Source organism: Erpetoichthys calabaricus, chromosome 5, assembly GCF_900747795.2.
Source record: "Erpetoichthys calabaricus chromosome 5, fErpCal1.3, whole genome shotgun sequence".
In the NCBI taxonomy this organism is placed as follows: Eukaryota; Metazoa; Chordata; class Cladistia; order Polypteriformes; family Polypteridae; genus Erpetoichthys; species Erpetoichthys calabaricus.
The window spans coordinates 71,217,290-71,238,309 of NC_041398.2; the positions used below are offsets into that span (position 1 = coordinate 71,217,290).

Here is a 21,020-nt window from a genome sequence, read left to right on the forward strand (position 1 = left end):
TTGATTAATTTCTGCCCACTAAAACAATCCCCACCGCAAAAAAAAATCAATTAATTCACCACTTGTTACTGCCTAATCCGAGGTTATAACACTCTTAAATATTAGTACATACTGTATGTACAGAAATAATTGTCTAAGAGGAAACAATGGTATTTTGTACTTGTATTTTTCTGTTTCTTCACTATGTGGCAAATACAGCAAATTAAGGGTATACTGTTTGATGAAATTTTAAGGAATTAAGGCAGTGCTGATGCTTGAATACGCTAGGAATATATATATATAATAATGTTATAGTCTAGTTTTATTGCAGCTGTCCAACCATTTACACACTGTTTTTACACTGATCTGCTTGTTTTTCCTAAGTTGATAAAATAAAAATTTAGACTGTAATCACTGCAAATGTGACACAGTGACACTGTACTTCTGGTCACCCAGAATATTTCAGTTTTGTGCAGTGCTGTGCAACATGACATTAGCTGTAGGCTTATGATAAAACTATAGGTGGGGAGATTCCCAGTGACAACAGCAACATTTATTTATATAGCACATTTTCATACAAAAAGTAGCTCAAAGTGCTTTACATAATGAAGAAAAGAAAAATAAAAGACAAAATAAGACATTTAAAAACATTAGTTAACATAGAAAAGGAGTAAGGTCCGATGGCCAGGGTGGACAGAAAAAACAAAAAAAAACTCCAGACGGCTGGAGAAAAAAATAAAATCTGCAGGGGTTCCAGGCCACGAGACTGCCCAGTGTGACTCTTATTATTAACTATTAAAATTTCCTGCTAATATGTTTTAACTACTTTTGTTTAAAGGTGAAAGATTAAAATTGTTTTTTTTAAGCAAAATCACAGCACATAGTGCTCTTTTCTTTGGATATGGTGAAAATGAACATATTCAAGACGTGCCATCTATGCAGCCTAGAAATAATGTGATTGTGTAGTTTGCAAGTGGGATTTATTACAAAAAACTTGAAACTATCAAGATGTAATTAACATAAAATCTCTTTTGTGAATATTGAGCAATGTGAGACAGAACAAAGTGCTTTATTTGAAGGTAACTCTGAGCTTTCTTTGCAAGTATTCTAATATAACGATAAGCAGTTGATCTTTTAAATCTAAGCTAAAATATATTGGTTTCAATCTTTAGAATTATTTTTTTTCCCTGGTAATGTGGCCAATTAGCCATAAGTTGAATGGTGTAGGGCACATATATTACATGTTTGTGTGCTGTAGTTAAAGGCAGAAATAAAGCTAAAAAGTGAAATGAATGGCTCTGCTTGTTGTTTTGTGTTTGTATGATGCGATTTCCAATACAAATTTTTCTTTATGACAAACATTTCTGAAAAATGCTGCGCTCTTCTCTAAATGCTTGACCAACTATGTTTGTTAAAATATACTCCCTTTTATTTAACCAACTTTTGATTTTTAAACACACCCTCACCTTCTCTTAGTTTTGCCACATCTCTAATTAGTGATGACCAGAGTTCACTTTGCTGTGGGTTCGGTAAAATCATGGAAACTTTCAGGAGCTTTGCCAAATTCCACAAAGGGGAAGGAGAAATTCAAAAAAGTATTGAATGGATTATAATGGTGCAGTGGAATTTAAATGTCCTTGAGAGCTGGGGAAGCATCTGCCAACTATACTGAACTGAATATTAAATCCAAAAATTTGATCTGAGCTCTAAGGCAGCAGTGATACCCACTACATCACCATGCCACAAACAACAAAAGATGCAGATGAAATTAACACAATAAACAAAACATAGCAAATAGCCACAAATTATCAATAAGTAAATAAAATCATGTTCACAGAGTTAGAATCTTAGGGCAATCAATGGCTGTGCCACAAATTAGCATAGGACAGTCTCCTTCCATTGTTTGAAGTCACACCTCCAGCAATAGCTGGAGCATCCCATTCCTCAATACCCCAATGCAGATGGTTCACACTTTTTTCAGAAAAATTCACATTGGGGACCATGAGATGGCTGCTTTCAGTGAAGAGTGCACATTTAGTAAGACTTTAAGTACAGGTCATTTTCAATGGAAGGTTATTTACTATAATGTGCAGTTATTTTAACGTGTAGTAATATCAGGGTAAAAGCCAATTGTGCTAAATTTCAAATTAAAAAAAACAAAAAAAACAAACAAACTCATTAATAAGAAAGAAAAAAAAAAAAGTACATTTTTTAGTAAAAGATGCCTGTCTTGCAGGTGGCATTTCACCAGCAAAAAAGCTGTATTTAAATGGTAATGAAGCATTAAAAAGCCGTCCACAAATAAGCGCAACAAGGCAGTGTTTGCTGTTTAGTGTTGTATACATAATTTCTAGCACAAATTTTTATTTTCGGCAAATATTTTTTTGAGAAATGCTGCGCTGTCGTCTTAAATGGTGCCAAACTATGTTTATTTAAACATACATACTTCCTCTACTTCTTTGAGTTCAAACCACTTTTCTCCATATTCCTCCCCTTCTGATTTTGAGGTATTGCCACCCACTTCAACACACTGTAGACAGTGTGTATGTTCTAAACATGCAGCCTCTTTGTGCTTTTTGGCCACTGTAGCCACCTCATTTGATATCTGAATTTATTCCTTTAGTTTTATAAATTCTGGAAGAAGTTTTCTTTGGCTGCTTGCTATAGTTGTTGGCTATAGGCTTAGCTGCACAAACTACCTCCACCAGTTAATAGCAGCCTCTTTCTCACGGTGAAGAGAGCTACATTTATGTTTACAATATAACATTTTCATAGTCTGGGCAATGCACTGAAGCAGTAAAACAAGGCACATATAAAAGAGGTAGGACTCTGTCTAATTATTGCATTACAGTCTGCCATATTTGTTGTAGTAGTTGTTCCTGTGTCAAAATTCCTGTTCTGTTAAGTATATCATATTTCCTTTTTCAAAAATAATTATGTGAAACTATTGCTTTGCTCAGTAAGTCTCCATTTAATGTTTATACAGCATGCATACACTTAAGTCAGTAATTATTGGTTGGAGTGTTCCTCAAGAAGACCTTTGTTTTATCCTTCCAAATGATTATTTTCCTGTTGGCTATTTCTCCAGTTTATTTTATTACTAGCTGTGTTACCTGTCTTACGGGTTGAAATCAAAATAATCAAAGTAGATCTTGGTGTTAACCATACAGTGTGTGTGCCGTTTGTAAAAGCAGTGTTGATGTTCGTGATTCACCTTCTATTGGAACAACAAAAGCAGTAAGTTTTATTACTAAAAATGTTTGTAATGCGCACCTTTTGTAATGACAGATATAGCAACCCAGCGGTCACACACATACTTACCCTTTTATTAAGGTTTATTTAGATGTATGTGACTGTATTCATGGTATAATTTTTTTTTTTTTTTTTATGACTTTTCCTCAAATATTTAAGTACAATGCCTAGTCAAGCAGCAGTTGAACTATTTGTTTTTTTTTTGTTTTGTTTTTTTTTTAAAAAAAAAAAAAACAGGTGAGCATTGGCAGTCCAGAAAAAATGGAGCCTATCACAAAGGTGTCCCATATACCCAGCAGCAGGTGGGCTTTAATATGCAGACTTTGTAAAGAAAAGACTGGAGCTTGTATTCAGGTAATCAGTGTTCAAAAAATATTGTGTGTGTAAACTGTATGTATGTATCAATGCAATAGGTGTACATAAGTTGTGTAATTAATAGGGCCAGTAAATCTTTGGGTAACCTAATGTTAACCTAGAAGAGACACGGTTAGAAAAATGACTTTATGTTTAAGGGGATGTGATGGGCTATTGCATTGCACATATTCCTTCAGGAGCATTTTTCAATTGATGCACTACGCAATTAAAAATACATTTTATGTGCAAATTAAATTTTATCTCTCTGTTATAAAAAAAAAAATCCGGGGAGGGAGAGACTAGGGAGATGATTTTCATGGAAGACACTTAAAAGACCCGCGAGACAAAAGAGATTGGCCATGGAGTGTCTCACGGAGACCTTAAACATGACTTTGTGCCAAGAGATTGACCCAGGGCCGTCTCGCGGGGACGTAGAACATGAGATACTTGCAAGACTCGCCCTACTTGCAAACATCAAATAAGACCACGGGCAGAAAAACACTCGTGTAAAGGCTTTGAGCAGACACAGATCCAGGGCTCTCAGCGCATATAAAGCGTATAAGAACATTACGTTATAGATGAAACATCGACGACTAAACGAAGAAGAAAGAGCAGCGTGGAGAAAGGAGACCCAAAAGCGCTGGAGAGAAAAAAATGCGAAAAAGAATAATCTAGGTGCAAATTCAGAAAATAAGGAAAGTAATAATCATCCCAGAACAAGTGGAATTGAAAAAAGCAAGTCCATTTGGGCTCAGAAATAAAAGACAAAGAGTAAAAGACAAAGTAGAACTTCATAAAGACGTTCAAAAACATGGGCGTGATACACATGCAGAGCAGGTTAGAGATTATGAAAGCAGTGGAATTTGAAAGGCTCAAAAAAAAAAAAAACAGTGCGATGCAAATGCAGAGAAAGTTCAAGAATATGAAAGCAGGAAAATTAGGAAGTATCAAAGAAAGAAAGTGAAGATCGCAGTAGCGCAAACAAAGGGAAAATATTACTTAAAAACAGGGAAAATAATCACCACGGACCAGGTGTCATTGGGGGGAAAAAACAGCAGGACAAAGTGAGGTCAGAAATAAGACTAGAAATAAGAGTAGAAAACAAAGTAAAACGTCATAAAGAGGTTAAAAAACAAGGTGGCCAAACACATGCAGAACAGGTTTTAGATAATGAAAACAGTGGAATTCAAAAGACGGAGAAATAACAGGAAAGGCGAATAGAGATCGCATATATGAACATAGGTGATATGTCAGAAGTATGTAAATATTGTAAGGCTTTGAAGTTTAAGTCAGAGACTTGCAGATCATCTAATTAGTGTTGCCATCTGGGAAAAGTAGTGTTTATACACAATGAAGAGGCATATCCAAGAGAATTAAAAGATTTGATGTTTTGGGGAAAGTGAAATCCACAAACACTACAGGCAAAATGTCTTGAGTCTACAATAATCTTATCGCATTCTCATCATTCAATGTGCAAAACGTAGATTTACACAAGAATGGACCATACGCTATGAGAAACTGTGGTTCAGCAACAATTAAAGCAACAAGTTTAATCCATATTACTAAACGAGAATAGTAAACCGGATGGACGCAGGGACATCCGGCCATGGGCCGTGGACGCAAAAGACGTACTGCGCAGGCGCCCCCACAAATCCCCCCCCCCCACAAGCAACGGAAACCGGATGGAAAGCAACGTAAAATAAGAAATGAGGCGCCGCGCCCATAGCACACAGAAAAAAGGAGTCAGCGCACAGCCGCACACAGCGCCGCATGAAGCCCATGACACACAAAACGGAACACACACAAAGAAGAGGATTCAGACCCACGACACACAAAGCCCCCCTCCAGTAACTGAAATAAGAAATGAGGCGTCGCGCCCCTAGAACACCAAAAAGAAAGGAGTCAGACGCAAGCGCCACATAGCACACGAAACGGTACGCACACAAAAAAGAGGATTCAGACCCACGACACACAAACACCCCCTCCACTAACAGAGATAAAAAAAAGTGAGGCAACGCGCCCCTTGCACACAAAAAAAAAGTCAGACGCGAGCGCCACACAAACCCATTGAACACGAAACGGGACAGACTACGGACATAGCACACGAAACATACACAAAAAGGAGGATTCAGACCCACGAACACACTAACATAAATAAGAAATGAGACACAAAGCCCCATTACTGAACGAACCGTCCGTAATAAACATACGTCATCTGAACATGTTCAAATTATGCAGCATAGATCGATCTCATTACACTGATGCACTATTAACCGTTCAACCACAGAACCTGCTAAACGATTGCGCCAGTTAGCTGACAACGCGTTCAATAATAAGTCCACTATTCATGAAAATTCATTGGGATTAATGAATGTCATTTGCAATCATTGTCATTCACTTAACTTCCCTGAAGAAACAACTGGCAATACAAGTAATGAATTTACACGTTGTTGTCAAAAGGGTCAAATTAGACTGCCTCCTTTACATTCATATCCTGCATATCTACAGGAGCTTCTAACTAACGAAGTACCTGAAAGTAAAAACTTTATCAACTGCATTACATCCTACAATAGTTCATTTGCTTTTGCATCTACCGGAATAAATATCAGGCCACCAAAAGGCAATGGCCCATACTGCTTTCGCGTATATGGACAAATATTACATCGCATTGGAACAGTGCACCCTGAAACAAATCAAGAACGCAAATATGCACAAATCACGTCGGCACCTACAACGCGCTTCTGAAACCGCGGAAGAAAAAATGTCTCGGCTCCAAAAACACATGTCACTCCTTATTCAAAATACCTGTCCCAATCACAGAAACATCGGTATCCACTATGAAAATGAACAGTAACAATGCACGTGACATCCGTCTTGCCACACTATTAATTATAGATGAATGTACAACGGCATCCACTCACTTACTCAACACCATTGATAAACTTCTACAAACGTTGATGAATAAGGAGGAAAAGCTACTTTTATTACGAGGAGATTTTAGACAGTGCTTAACTATTGCTCCACATCCAATGCGCTCAGCTATTATTCAGTCCACCTTAAAATACGCGGACAATTGGCATTGTGTTGATGAATAATAATATTCCCTTTGGAGGAAAGGTACTTTTATTAGGAGGAGATTTTAGACCGTGCTTAGCTATTGCTCCACATGCCATGCGCTCAGCTATTGTTCAGTCCACCTTAAAATACGCCGACGACGTCATACATAAACAACAAGAGACCAGACTACAATACATATACAGGCGCGAGACCTGATTGGTGATAATACGAAGAAACGAACAGTCCGCATATTAACAGTGAGTGCAATCCTCCTTATTACTTATCCATATTCCTAACGATAAAGATCAAACAAGTCATGAATTCACGATCATGGGTACAGAACGAAACGGCTCGAGTAACGGGACCACAAACACGAACCCGCATCAAAAAAAAAAAAAAAACGTCGGTGCCTACAATGCGCTTCTAAAACCGCGGAACAAAAAATGTTACGCAGACAATTGGCAATGCTTTCAAAAGATACAGTTGGTATAAAACATGCGATGTCCATATCCCGAATATAACAATTGGTTATTACAACTGGGAGATGGTACACTCACCAATACAGATGTACTTCACCCAGATATTATTACAATTCCTCAACCCTTTATCTGCGACGACTTACTTACGGAGATATTTGGAACAGCGGTCTCATTAGACCAAATACCCCTTTTAACACAACGAACTATATTATGTCCAAAAAATATTAATGTTGATCACATTAATAACCAGGTCATTTCATTACTTCTTGGAGAGGCACAGCTCTTTCTAAGCTCTCACAAAGTTGACTCTGATGACGACAATGACCATCTTAATTTCCCCTTAGAATATTTGAACACTATTAACCCAGCCAGATTACCACAACACAGTCTTAGCCTTAAAAACGGAACAATAATTATGCTATTAAGAAACCTTAACACTAAATGGGGTTTATGCAATGGTACACGTTTAGTCGTCTACACCATGACACACAATGTTATTCAAGCAACAGTTCTTACAGGATCACATACTAACAATACTGTTCTAATTCCTAGAATTGACCTTACAAGTTCTGACCTGGAATTACCTTTTACACTTAAACGGAAACAATTCCCCATTAAACCTGCCTTTGCCATGACCATCAACAAATCACAAGGACAAACCATGGACAAGGTTGGCATCTACCTATCTGAGCCCGTTTTTAGACATGTACAACTTTATGTCTCCTTCTCACAAGTTCGACGTTCACGTCAAGGACAAGACACCATCTTTACTACTAATGTTGTTTACAAAGAAATTTTCCAATAAACCTTTACACTGTGCCAAACACTTTATTGTTTGCTTCCTATCTGCGTCATCTACACCTTCACACTATGCTATATCTCATTCATACATCACGCTCTTTGTAATTTCCCAACACCAGGGGTTGGCGAGCGAAGCGAGCAGGGGGCAGAGCCCCCTAGTTTAGAAGAAACCACAATTTGGTCAGGTGTATATTTATGATCACGGAGAAGCGATGCAACATAGAATTGAAAAAGTTAAATGATCGGACGTTTTCGAAATTATACAGCTAATAATGGATACAAATCCATACGTCCAAAAGTATTGCACTTTACACGAAATTTATCTGCAAAACACGGACAAAGAACTTTTCTTGGATTTCTAAATGAATCAGAAAGACCATGCACACACATATAATAAACCAACATGTGACAAATTATTAGCGATAATAGTTTCGAAAGACGGAAATATCAAAAACAGAGTAGATATTCGTGTTTATCCAAAAGCAGAACATGAATCAACATTTCTGTCTAATAATTCACCACATTCTGATCCATTACTCTTTCCTTTGCTTTTCCCAGATGGAGAAACAGGATGGTCATACAATATGAAACACACAAATTCAGAAAAACGAATAACACCAACGCAATATTTTGGGGCAAAACGGTCCAATGTATTTAACCCACTTCTGTCATCTCAACATCTAACATTATTATATTACATTATTAATGTGTATCTAAAAGTCGAAGCTAATCTCTAATCAAGCAAAACTTAAAACTGAACATATGCAAGGACTCGTTGATCACGTTCACAATTCAAATATCAATAGTTCAGACAAATTCAAAATAAGTAAAGCAGTAATATTACCATCATCATATCAAGGTAGTCCAAGAGTATTGCAACAATTATATCATGATACAATGGCAATATCCAGAACTATCGGTCGGCCAGATTTATTTATTATAATGACGTGCATTCCACAATTGCCAGAAATCCGGAGATTCTTGAAAACAATGCCACCTGCTACATCGGCTCAGGATATTCCGACTTTCTTAAGTAGATTGTTTTATCAGAAAGTCTTAATTTTATTGAAAGCACTCAAAACGGTGATTGGTCAAATCCGAGCATACATTTACATGATCGAATTTCAAAAACGGGGTTTACCTCACATGCATTTATTGGTTACTTTGATTAATGATTAACTGCTGATGATGTAGATCGTTTTGTCTGTGCTGAAATTCCAAACAGAGAAACCTATCCTGAATTATGGTACATAGTCATTTAAACACATGTCTCACGCACCTCATTTAAAAGATTCAGCATTTTGGGACTCAGAAGAAAGTGTTTGAACGAAAGCTTTTGGAAATTTTTTTTTAAACTACAGATATGACTAAGGCTGGCTTTCCAGATTATCGCCGAAGAGATAATCGTCATGAACAACACACTTATCCCGGAAAGAAAGATGGAAAAATTGTGATGATTGATAATTCAATGATTGTACCATATAACCCGTATTTGCTAAAAAGATTTGATTGTCATATTAATGCCAAGTATTGTGCATCAGTGATGAGTATTAAGTACATCTACAAGTACATTCATAAAGGGCACGATAGAGTACACGTAACTTTAATGAAAGAACAGGTACAGGGCGAAGTTCAAGCATATTTAGATACTCGATACGTCAGTGCAATGGAAGGCGGGTGGCATTTAATGGAATTACCAATGCACAGTCAAAGTCATTCTGTAGAATTATTACCGATTTAATTTACCAGGACAGAATATGATTCAATTTAAAGAAGGCACAGAAGCTTTACAAGTAGCAAAAACTAAAAATACAAAATTATTGGCATATTTTGAAGTTAATAAAAAGACATAAATGCAAAAGCATATACAGTATGCACAAATTCCTCAACATTACACGTGGCAAAAACAAAAAGGAATGTGGCATCCAAGAAAAATTAAATGCAAAAGTGTTGCACGATTAAATATTGTATCACCAAAAGATAGCAAACGGTTTCATTTAAAATTGTTGTTACGAGAATCAAAAGGAGCAATGTCGTATAGAGATATTCTAACTATAGATGGAACTACATACGGTGCCTTTCAAGAAGCGGCTCGAGCAGGTGGATTATGTAAATTGGACAACTATATGTTTGAAATGATGTCTGATGCCACATCTGTAATGATGCCTGACAGATTGACACTTCTTCGTGTACTTAACTATGACAGGTGAATTTGATGCTTTACAATTATGGGAAGCTTTCAAAGTACCATAATCCAAAAAGTCAAATGAACAAACAGCTCTGTCAATCATCAAAAAATTGTTAGAAGCAGAAGATTTAACAATGCAGCAATTTGGACTTCCACAAGAAATTAACGAATCAGAGGTAAAAAAAGAGATAACCGCAGACGAAGATGTAACAGTGGACGACCATAGAAAATTATATTAGGAAATGTACAATTAAACGATGATCAAAGATCCATTTTTGACACAATTCAAAAAAAGTGACCTAGGAGAAATTAAACAGCGATTTATCCTTCATAGATGGACCAGGCAGAACCGGGAAAACATTTTTGTATAAATGTTTAGTCCATTATTGCAAACAGCTATGCAAAAACATTACATCGATAGCATGGACAGGTATAGCAGCAATTCTTCTTCCATATGGTAAAACAGCTCACAAAATGTTAAACTTTAAATATCACAGATGAAAATGTTGCATTGAACTGGAAAAAGAAGGTGAAACAAGAAATGCAACAGAATGAAATTTTGGTTTTGGACGAAGCATCAATGATCCCACAAACAGTATTAAATGTAATTGACAAAACGTTTAGGGACTTTTTTGTATCTGAAAAACCGTTTGCAGGAAAATCTTTTATACTGGGAGGCGACTTTAGACAAGTTCTACCAGTAGTCAAGAAAAGAGGCCAAAAGCAGATTTACGATGTATGCCTAAAGAGTGGACCTTTATGGTCTTTGTTCCAACAATTACAATTAAAGAAATATATGCAAGCAAATAAAAATTTGGATGATTTTGCAAACTGGCTACTAGACATTGGCAACTTTAAAATTCAAAATCTCCGAATAAAAGAAGACTTATTATGTAAAAATCTTATTGAAGAATTTTATCCCTTAGGATTATCAACAGAAGAAATGAGTACACGGGCAATCCTAGCAGCGAGTCAAATGAATTAACGCAAAAATTGTCGCTCAGTTAGACAGAAAATTAAGTGCATATCAATAGACTATGCTGAATCAGTTGGTGGTGATGGGGCAGAAGATGAAAACATCAACCTACAATATCCCATAGAATATCTACAAGCGTTAATACCGTCCGGTCTCCCACCAGCTGAATTACTGTTAAAAGAAGGATGTATCGTAATGTTATTGCGTAATTTATGTATGAGTGATGGGCTATGCAATGGGACAAGATTAGTTGTATTAAAAATTGGTTGAACAATTCTATCATGTAAAATTTTAACAGGCGACAAAAAAGGTAATGTAGTACATATTCCACGAATAATGTTAGACACCAAAGGAGACCTTGATATGCCATTCGTATTAAAACATTTACAATTCCACGTTAGAATAGCTTTTGCTATGACAACTACCAAATCACAGGGACAAACATTTGAAAAAGTTGGTTTATTTATAAGAGAAAAAGAAACGATATTCACTCATGGGCAGTTATACGTTGCGTTGTCACAATGTAAGTCCAAAAATGGAATCAAATTTCATTGTGATCTTGAAGAAAACGTAATTCCAAATATTGTTTTTACCGAAGTTCTAAAATAAAAGTGAAACTAATGCAATAGCAACAATTCCAAAAAAAAAATTGTAAAAGTGTGTATCTGGAAAACCAAACACAGGGGTTGGTGAGCAAAGCAAGCAGGTGGCAAAGCCCTCTAGTTTTCTAAATGATTTTTCCCTTAAGTATGCTTAGCTACTGTATCAGTTGTGCAGGCATCAGTTTCTTTTTGTAATGTTCTCTCTCTTGTTTAGTGGAGATCGGCTGTAATAATAACTTTAGGACATGGAGGTTGGAAATATGACTAAATAATATATCCTATTCTGATGATCTTTTAGTTGAGGAGGTTGTCCATCCAATCCGTCTCCATCCATGTGCAGTTCTTAATTTATAAAGTAGTACATGACTATTTGGGAAAATGATCAGTAAATTAAAAAAAAAAAAAAAGTCTTGTGCCTTCTTTACAAATTACCTCCAACATGGACATCCTATCTTATACCAGGTGGTGGAGTTCCACGTCCTGTTGTTAATGTAAATGGCAAACTGAAGAAATCTAACAGCTTCCTTAATCAGCTTGGTTCATTTACATGTGATTACAAAGCATTTCAGTTAACACCAGTCAGCACTTAAATAAATGGTATATTAATACCACTCTGCATTCAGTATTATGTAAACACCCAAAATAATTAAGGGTTGTGGGTAAATAAATACCTAGCTAAAAAACAAGACTACTTATGTATAAACTTAGAGAAGCAAGTAATACCTAAAATATGTACAGATAATATGTATGGGGAACAAGTTGCTTTGGTTCTTATGCCTTCATTAGAGTTAATATTGTATATGGTGTAAGTCTCATGAAGTGCTAGAAGAGTAACAAGTTGTGTTATTCATAAGGCACTTATGTGGTTTTAAAGTGCTAGCGATTAACCAGCTGTGTGTTTGTCATTCTTAGGGCACTGTTGAGTTTCTGTGTATGCATGTGTTAGTATTAAGGTGCAACAGTAGATCATCCTGGTAACAAATCTGATGAGTACACTTACCCCTAGTTAAAGGGTAAGTAGAGGGAAATATCACAATAATACAGCATGTATGTCCTGTTCACCCTCACTGTGCCACACACTCCAATTCCCCTGCTCTGTAACTTCATGAACAATTCAGGCGATGTATAGAACTTGTCTATGTATACAACATGACCCAAATGTTCATAGCCCTGAAGTAACTCCAGCACAACCTGACAACTGTCAAGGGACAGTTCTCTGTATGAAAGGAGTACTTTCCTGTATACTGTATGTGATTACTTTCAGGTAGAAACAGGTGTTTGCGTCTGTCAGTACAAAATCCTTTATGCCATACTTTGTGGGTTTGTCTAGCACAGGGGTGTGCAAAGCCATTCCTGGAGGGCCGCAGTGGCCGCGGGTTTTTATTCCAACCCAGTTGTTTAATTAGAAAACAATCCTTGCCAATAATTACATTTCATGGCTTTTTAGTGCTTTAACTCTGCTATGTCAAGTCATTCTCAAATCCTAGATTTTTTTTTCCATTCTAAAGATATCCAAATATTTTGAAGTGTAAAACGGATGGGTAATTCTCAATCCTTGACTTTTTTGTCTTCTCTTTCCTTCCAAGTATTTAATTAAACCAAATAGTGCATGATAAATACACACAGGTGTAAAGGGTAACAAGCAAAATGGATAACTGCTGGTTTCTTTTGTCATTTGCATCTTATTGCTAATAAGGAGCAATTAAAAACCAAGAATGCAGCTGTTTAAGACTTAAATAAGCAATAAGGGTTCAAAATCTTAACGAGGGAGATAACTAAAATGAAGCAGAAGTGTTTCTAGAGCAATTAGTGCTTCTTATTAAGCAATTGGGTTGGAACAAAAGCCTGCAGCCACTGCGGCCCTCCAGGAATGACTTTGCACATCCCTGGTCTAGCATATACTGGAGGGAAAAAAAGGTGTCCCTTGTATTTGATTGTTGATTCATCCACAGACAAATCACGGCCAAGCTGATAAAACTGTTTATATGTTGGTTGAACAATGTCAAGTTGGGGCTGAATTTTATACGTAGGCTTATACCTTGGCTCACGCCTTGGGGTTTGCTTCTGGTTATCACAGAAATGAATAAAACTTTGCAGGAGCATGTACCTATCACACGGCATAATCTGTCCAAATCCACCAGGGAACAAAGCACGTTTGGACCAGTACTCCCTGAAGTTATAACTCAAGTCCAGTCCCATCTCTATTTGTAAAACCACAAAGCCCTTTATCTCGTCTTTTGTTGTGGATTTCCACTTTGGACCACATTGTCGTTTTTTTCAAACACAGCCCGCGATTCAAAAAAATTGCTCGGCATACCGGTTTATCTCATCTGAAAGTAGCTGAAAGGCAGCCTCAGGAAAGAACAGCCTAAAGTAGTCCAGTGGCTGGTAATCTGTTGTGTCCAACAGTAAGCCGTGCTGTCTTGTGAAGTCTGGTAGCCAGGTTGGCTCCCACGGATCAATGTCTATGAGTATTCCTCCCAGGCGAACCTTGCTGTAGGTGCGTCAGATGAATGAATGCACTCAGCTGGCAGCCGATCACCTGTGATAATGCACAAAACATTGTTTGATGAGTATTTTGTTTTCTGCACTCGCATCTCTCCCTCGTAAGATGTCGATGCCATCTTGCCTATGTTCGAATTTCGTAACTCGCATACATGCAGGGATTAGGATTGGGAATTAGAATTAGGATTGGGACTAAAATGCAACTTAATAAAATGAGCTCCTTCCCAGTCCATCTTGGCAGTGATCTCATCAGACCTGCCTCTACTGTAAAAAATCTTGGTGTCATTTTTGATTCCTCCCTCACTTATTCCGCCCACATAAATCACATTAAGAAACTTTCTTACTTTCACCTCCGTAACATATCCCGTGTTCGCTCCTTCCTCTCCTTCTCTAATGCTGAGAAACTTGTCCATGCTTTTATCACATCCCGCATCGATTATTGTAATTCCCTACTGGCAGGTGCCCCTTCTAATCTTATATCACAGCTCCAGCTTATTCAAAACTCAGCTGCAAGAGTCCTTACTCGAACCAGCAGCAGCGAGCACATCACACCCATCCTGCTCCGTCTCCACTGGCTCCCTGTGTCCTACAGAATCGAATATAAAATCCTACTAATAACCTACAAAGCTTTAAATAACCTCGCACCAAACTACATCAGTGACCTCCTCCATCACTATGTGCCTGCCCGCCCACTAAGGTCCTCTGATTCTGGTAATCTTGTTGTGCCCCTCACTAATCTACACTCTATGGGTGACAGGGCCTTCAGCTGTATAGTGCCCAGACTCCGGAATGACCTACCAAAATTAATCAGGTCAGCTGACTCCATGAATTCTTTTAAAAAACAACTCAAAACTCATCTGTTCAGGAAGGCTTTTAGCTCTACTTGACTTTATTACCTTTCTCTCAGTTTACTTCTCTGTCAAGATGCCAATGTAACCTGTATGTGTGTGCTAGACCATCAATTATGTTGTCTGTATTTTTTTTCAGAATTTACTGTCTTAATCTTCTTTATTTATTTATCTGGTTTGTACAATGCTATATACTGTATATTCTGCCATTCTTTATTATATTCTGTAAGTGCCTTGAGCATGGGAAAGGCGCTATATAAATAAAATGTATTATTATTATTATTATTAGATGCCGAGTCAACGAATCCTAACATTCCTCCAAGCATAGAGGGCCTACCTTTCACATAACAGTGAATTTTGTCATCATTTACAGCTGATTATCGTCCTCTACCCCTGGATGTCGACTTTTGTCAACATGCGCCCTCAACTCCTCCCATCGACAAAGGTCAACATCCGCCCTAAAAGAGTTACTATCCTTAAGAAGCTTCTCTTTTGTCTTATTCTTTCCTTATATCCTTTATATTCCTCCAGCAAGAGCAGAAGTTATTGCAGTAATAATTACCTTTAGCTCGGACTGTTTGTTTCGGTCTCCTCTGTGCTCCGTGGGCAGAATAGCAAACCCATTTGGAGTTGGTGGTGCTGACTCATGGGGTTTGACAGCGGGAATAGCAAGGCCGTGCTCAGTTCCAGTGAACTTTCTGGAATCAACGAGTTCTCCTGGCCCAACTCACTTGCAGTTTCACTCCCACTTTTACTCATGGCTAGAGTCGATGCTGCAGCGTCAAGTCCCCATGGATCTGTTCCTTTGTCTATCTATTCCAGGTTAGTCTCTGGCAGGCCGTACCATGAACTTGAACTTGAGGCATGTTTTAAACTTGCATGAATCTTTAGCTGTTTTATCCGTTTCTTTCTGAGCCCTTTTTCTGCTACTCATGCTTGTATATACTTGCATTTACTTTAATTAAAGCTCCTCGGGTTTAGTGAATACAGGATACCTTGGAATGATAGTAATAAAAAAAAAGGTACAATAACACTACTGCAAATAGAGTTCTGCCTCAGATGTCCATCTCCTGAAAAAGATGAGACCCATAAGAAGAATTGCTTTTCAGGTGCTTCTTGGTATGGCAAATCCTGAAGAGCTGTCACCCCATCCTGATTAAAGCAACTGGTTATTGGATCTAATTCAGAAAGCTAGGTAAACGTGCGCTGCCTAACTGTAGAGCTGCAGAAGGACCTTGGTTTATCTCACTGAGTTTTTGTAACAACAGACATTGCATGTGCATCTTTATTTTTTGTTTCTTTTGAAGAGAGATCCTTCTATACCACTGAAAGCCAAACTCAAATGTGCAATATCCACTTTGTCCTACAACTCCATGTACAATAACACTTCATTATTCATCAACTGTTACATAGCATTAAAGATGACCTCCTCTCAGAGGAGAATAAGGAGTAGGAGTTCCCTGGCTTGTGGAAGGTCTTCCTAAATGAATCCCCCTGCTTCATTGCTCTAAGATGTGTGGTTTAAGTGCTGGATGTGTTAGCCATGTAAAGTTCACAGACTTACTTTTGTCTTTCTTGTTTTCACATTTCTTTGGTGCTGGTCATAAAGTCCATGTTATTTTGGTATTCTTTTTTTTTAGCCTGCATATGCTGGGTTTATGTCCAAGTGCCTGTTAATGGTGTTTTCATTTGAGAGTCATGATTCATCTGGCTCTCTGGCACTAGTACATTCTCTCCATAACAGGCATCAAAATAGTGCATAAACCTGCAAACACGCTCTGGACTGTTCTTTTTAATGCCAAAAGCAAGAAATCTGCATCAGAGACACAGAACACAGTATACAATGTATATCATGCAGCGCATCCCCAGCTGTATACATGGGACAAACATCTAAAACACTCATAACATGTATACAAGAACATCGCAATGCTATCAGAATGAAGGAACCATGATCTCTGATGTATGCATATACAAGTTCAACTGGACACACATTTAACTGGGGCACAGTGCAAGTAAAATTCAGGGCTAATACTAAAAGTGCCAGAGAGCTGGCTGAATCATGGTTCTCAAATGAAAACATTAACAGACATTTGGACATGAACCCGGCATATGCAGGGATTAATAAAGTTATCTATCTATCTATCTATCTATCTATCTATCTATCTATCTATCTATCTATCTATCTATCTATCCATCCATCCATCCATCCATCCATCCATCCATCCATCCATCCATCCATCCATCCATCCATCCATCCATCCATCCATCCATCCATCCATCCATCCATCCATCCATCCATCCATCCATCCATCCATCCATCCATCCATCAAGAACAACACCTAAATAATAAAAAAAGACTTTGACCAATACCCTTCAACCCCCATGTTATTGTTTTCTCCCACTTCCTTGATTCCTCTGATGGTGATACTTCGTAGGTTGTCGAAAGCTTAGAAATAAAAAAAAAAATTAAGATACGTGATTCATTTTTTACCTCTATGGATTACTAGCTACAAAAGTGTGTATGTGTATATATATATATATATATATATATATATATATATATATATATATATACACACTATATATGTGTTTGTATGTATGGTGACATGCAAATGTTTGGGCACCCTTGCTTAAAATGTCTATTACTGTGAATCGTTAAGTGAGCAGAAGATGAACTGATCACCAAAAACATAAATTAAAGATGACTCATTTCTTTTAAGCATTTTATCCACGATTAGTTGGTTTTGTTTTATACAAGTGTATAGTGAAAAAAGGGCAGGGCACCCCAAGATGTTTGAGGTCTCAGGTAACTTTCACTAAGGTCTCAGACCTTATTTAGTTTAGGGCTATGGATTGTTCAGTCATCATTGGGAAACTCCAGGTGATGCAAATTAGAATAGAATGCCTTTATTGTCACTATACACATGTACAATGAGATTAAAAGCAGCTCCTCCAGTGCAGACATATATGTAGAACACAACAAACAAACAAAGAAATGGCGCAAAAAGTTGCAAAAAAAGTTCTACGATGCTATATACATATGGAAAGGATAAATAACTATTGGGTTATTGCACACTAGCAAAATACCCGCGCTTCGCAGCGGAGAAGTAGTGTGTTAAAGAGGTTATGAAAAAGTAAAGGAAACATTTTAAAAATAACGTAACATGATTGTCAATGTAATTGTGTTGTCATTGTTATGAGTGTTGCTGTCATATATATATACATATACACATATACACACACATATACACATATATTATATATACATATACACATATATTTTTTATATATATATTTTTTATATATATATATATATATATATATATATATATATATATACACATACATACATACATACATATACACACATAGATGCACTTACAATAACATAGAAATCAATATAAACAACATTAACATCATTATCATATGAGAATATGAAGTAATATATAAGAAGCACATATCATATAAATATAAATAATTAAACAGTAAAATCTTCTTCTATAATTTTCCACCGTGGCTTTTCGTTGGTCTGTCCAGGATTTTAAATCACCTGTAGCTTGCAAACCGTTTCACCTATTGACTTGAAATCTGGTACACATATAATACGTCACGTCTGCTATCCGCTTTATGGGTGATGATTGTATTACTGTTTTTATGTTTATTTTATTTTAGAATCAACTCCTATCTGCGCACAGCAGGGCGGCCGTGGGCAGATGCGTATGGTGTATTCACTCCATGTTATCGTGCATTGCGCTGTCACTGGTATTTTGATAAAAGAATTTGAACAATATATAAGAAGCGTATAAATTATTAAACAGTAAAACATTAACATTTAAGAAGTAAAGTTACATTGAGTACTACTGCAGTGCCTTCGGGTATACCTCATTTTTTGTTTGCCCATTACATGCTTAAATGTATACATTTTTTGGTGTACCTACCCGAGAACACGCGACATATAACCGAGCGTGGGAGAAGCATGGATTTTAAACACGCGTTGAGTTCATCTGCTGGTCTCCCTCGTGGAATAACTGGTAATGTTTGACTAAAATGTACAGCGAGTAAAACGACATTACCTCCTTTTTTTTTTTTACGATCTCTGAGATCTTGCTTTTTTTGGTTCAAGGCTTCATAAGCTCTTTTATGTGCCATGGTGTACTTAATAAGTACTAATTATCCCAAACCATCATCTTTGAATGTTGCAAGACTTTCGCCTTGTATGTAGATCGGGGTAATTACATTCATTGCATTCCTAGTCTGAATCACAATCTGATTGTATGGGTGGTTACCTGGCACTGTAGGGTTGCCACCCGTCCTTTAAAATACGGAATCGTGCCGCGTTTGAGAATGAAATTGCGCGTCCCGTTTTGAATCAATACTGGACGGGATTTATCCCGTATTTTTTTTATAATTTTTTTTTTAAAGCAGCGTGTCATGCAAATCATCCCACACGCATTTTATGAAGATGCCTCCTTTCCTACTTTTGATTGGGTAATACTTGATGTCATCGTTAGTTTGATTGGTCTTTTTAACTGTCCAGTGAGGAGGGCGTGTCTTTTAAGTAGAGTCTGCAAAGTGTTGGCACTGAGATGTGGCGTCAGCGCCATAGTTGAAGCCCCTAACGTTGTGGTCAGCAAGTCGGCTAACATCCGCCATGTGCCGTCTTTCAGTTGCGAGAAGCAGATCATAGAATGGTTGAAACTGTTGCCCTTAACGTTGCGCCACGGCGTGTGGTTCGTTTATACCTCGTGTCTTCTCATTAAAGTTTTATCTCGCGAATATGTTATTGCAATCCGCAGCGGGAGCGTTTCTATAAACTTAATTTAAACTTACGTTTTACACCGTGCTTTGTTTCCCTTATGAACATGCTTGTATGCTTCACTTGCTCCGTTCTCAATTGTTTAATTAATTTTTTGCTCTTCGCTGTTTCCGGCTGTTCCTCCATTTCCCCCTACTTCGTTCTTTTATCTCGCGAATATGTTTTTGCAATCCTTAACGGGAGCGTTTCAATAAACGGATTGAAAATAGTTTTGCATTTACCTTTTTAGTAAAAGGCGAGCTTTTAAGCCTGAGAAATCACCCCGTAAATGCACACGTTTAATTGCACATGTGTTAATATGTATGCTTACACAGTATTAAACGACAGTCAAAAATTAACGTCATTTACCTTCGTTCCCGCGTGTGACTCGTGCTGTAAATGTCTTCCTTGTTTTTAGTTCACGTGATTACGTAGGAGGCGTGATGACGCGATACGTGACTCCGCCTCCTCCATTACAGTGTATGGACAAAAAATATGTTCCAGTTATGACCATTACGCTTTGAATTTCGAAATGAAACCTGCCTAACTTTTGTAAGTAAGCTGTAAGGAATGAGCCTGCCAAATTTCAGCCTTCCACCTACACGGGAAGTTGGAGAATTAGTGATGAGTGAGTCAGTGAGTCAGTCAGTCAGTGAGGGCTTTGCCTTTTATTATTATAGATTATTTAAATATAAAAAATATTGCACAATAATGATGATCATGTGCACTGAGAAGTGGATGTTGGACCTTGAGAGTAATATTATACAGTATATAGATATTGCACAGTTATTATCAATACCATTTAGATATTAGATATTGCACAGTTGATGGATAGAAGGAAGTCCAGGTTAGGGTGTGTGAGTTTAGAATGGTTATGGCTTTTGGGGAAAAAACGGTTCTCGAGTCTGTTTGTCCTTGTTGTGATGCACCTGTAGCCCCTCCCTGAGGGCAACAGGTCAAACAGATCAGAGCCAGGGTGGGAGCCGTCCTTGATCTGCTGAGGCAGCGGGAGGTGTAAATGTCCATCAGGGAGGGGAGAGGGCAGCTGATTATCTTCTGTGCTGCCTTTACTACTCTCTGAAGCCTCTCCCTATCTGCCATGGTGCAGCTGCCGAACCATACTGTGATACAGTACGTCAGCAGGCTCTCGATGGACGAGCAGTAGAAGGTCAGTAGTAGGTTGG

General features: G+C 37.5%; 1 protein-coding gene across 5 annotated transcripts in view; it reads left to right on the top strand.

The window, feature by feature from the left end:
* The window catches only part of jade1 (jade family PHD finger 1), a 145,126-nt gene that overhangs the window by 107,660 nt on the left and 16,446 nt on the right, over nt 1-21,020 (top strand). For all 5 annotated transcript variants that reach the window (XM_028801666.2, XM_028801667.2, XM_028801668.2 and 2 more), the window contains exon 9: nt 3,469-3,585. In XM_028801666.2, the coding sequence (XP_028657499.1) occupies nt 3,469-3,585 (117 nt within the window). The remainder of the gene's footprint in view (nt 1-3,468; nt 3,586-21,020) is intronic.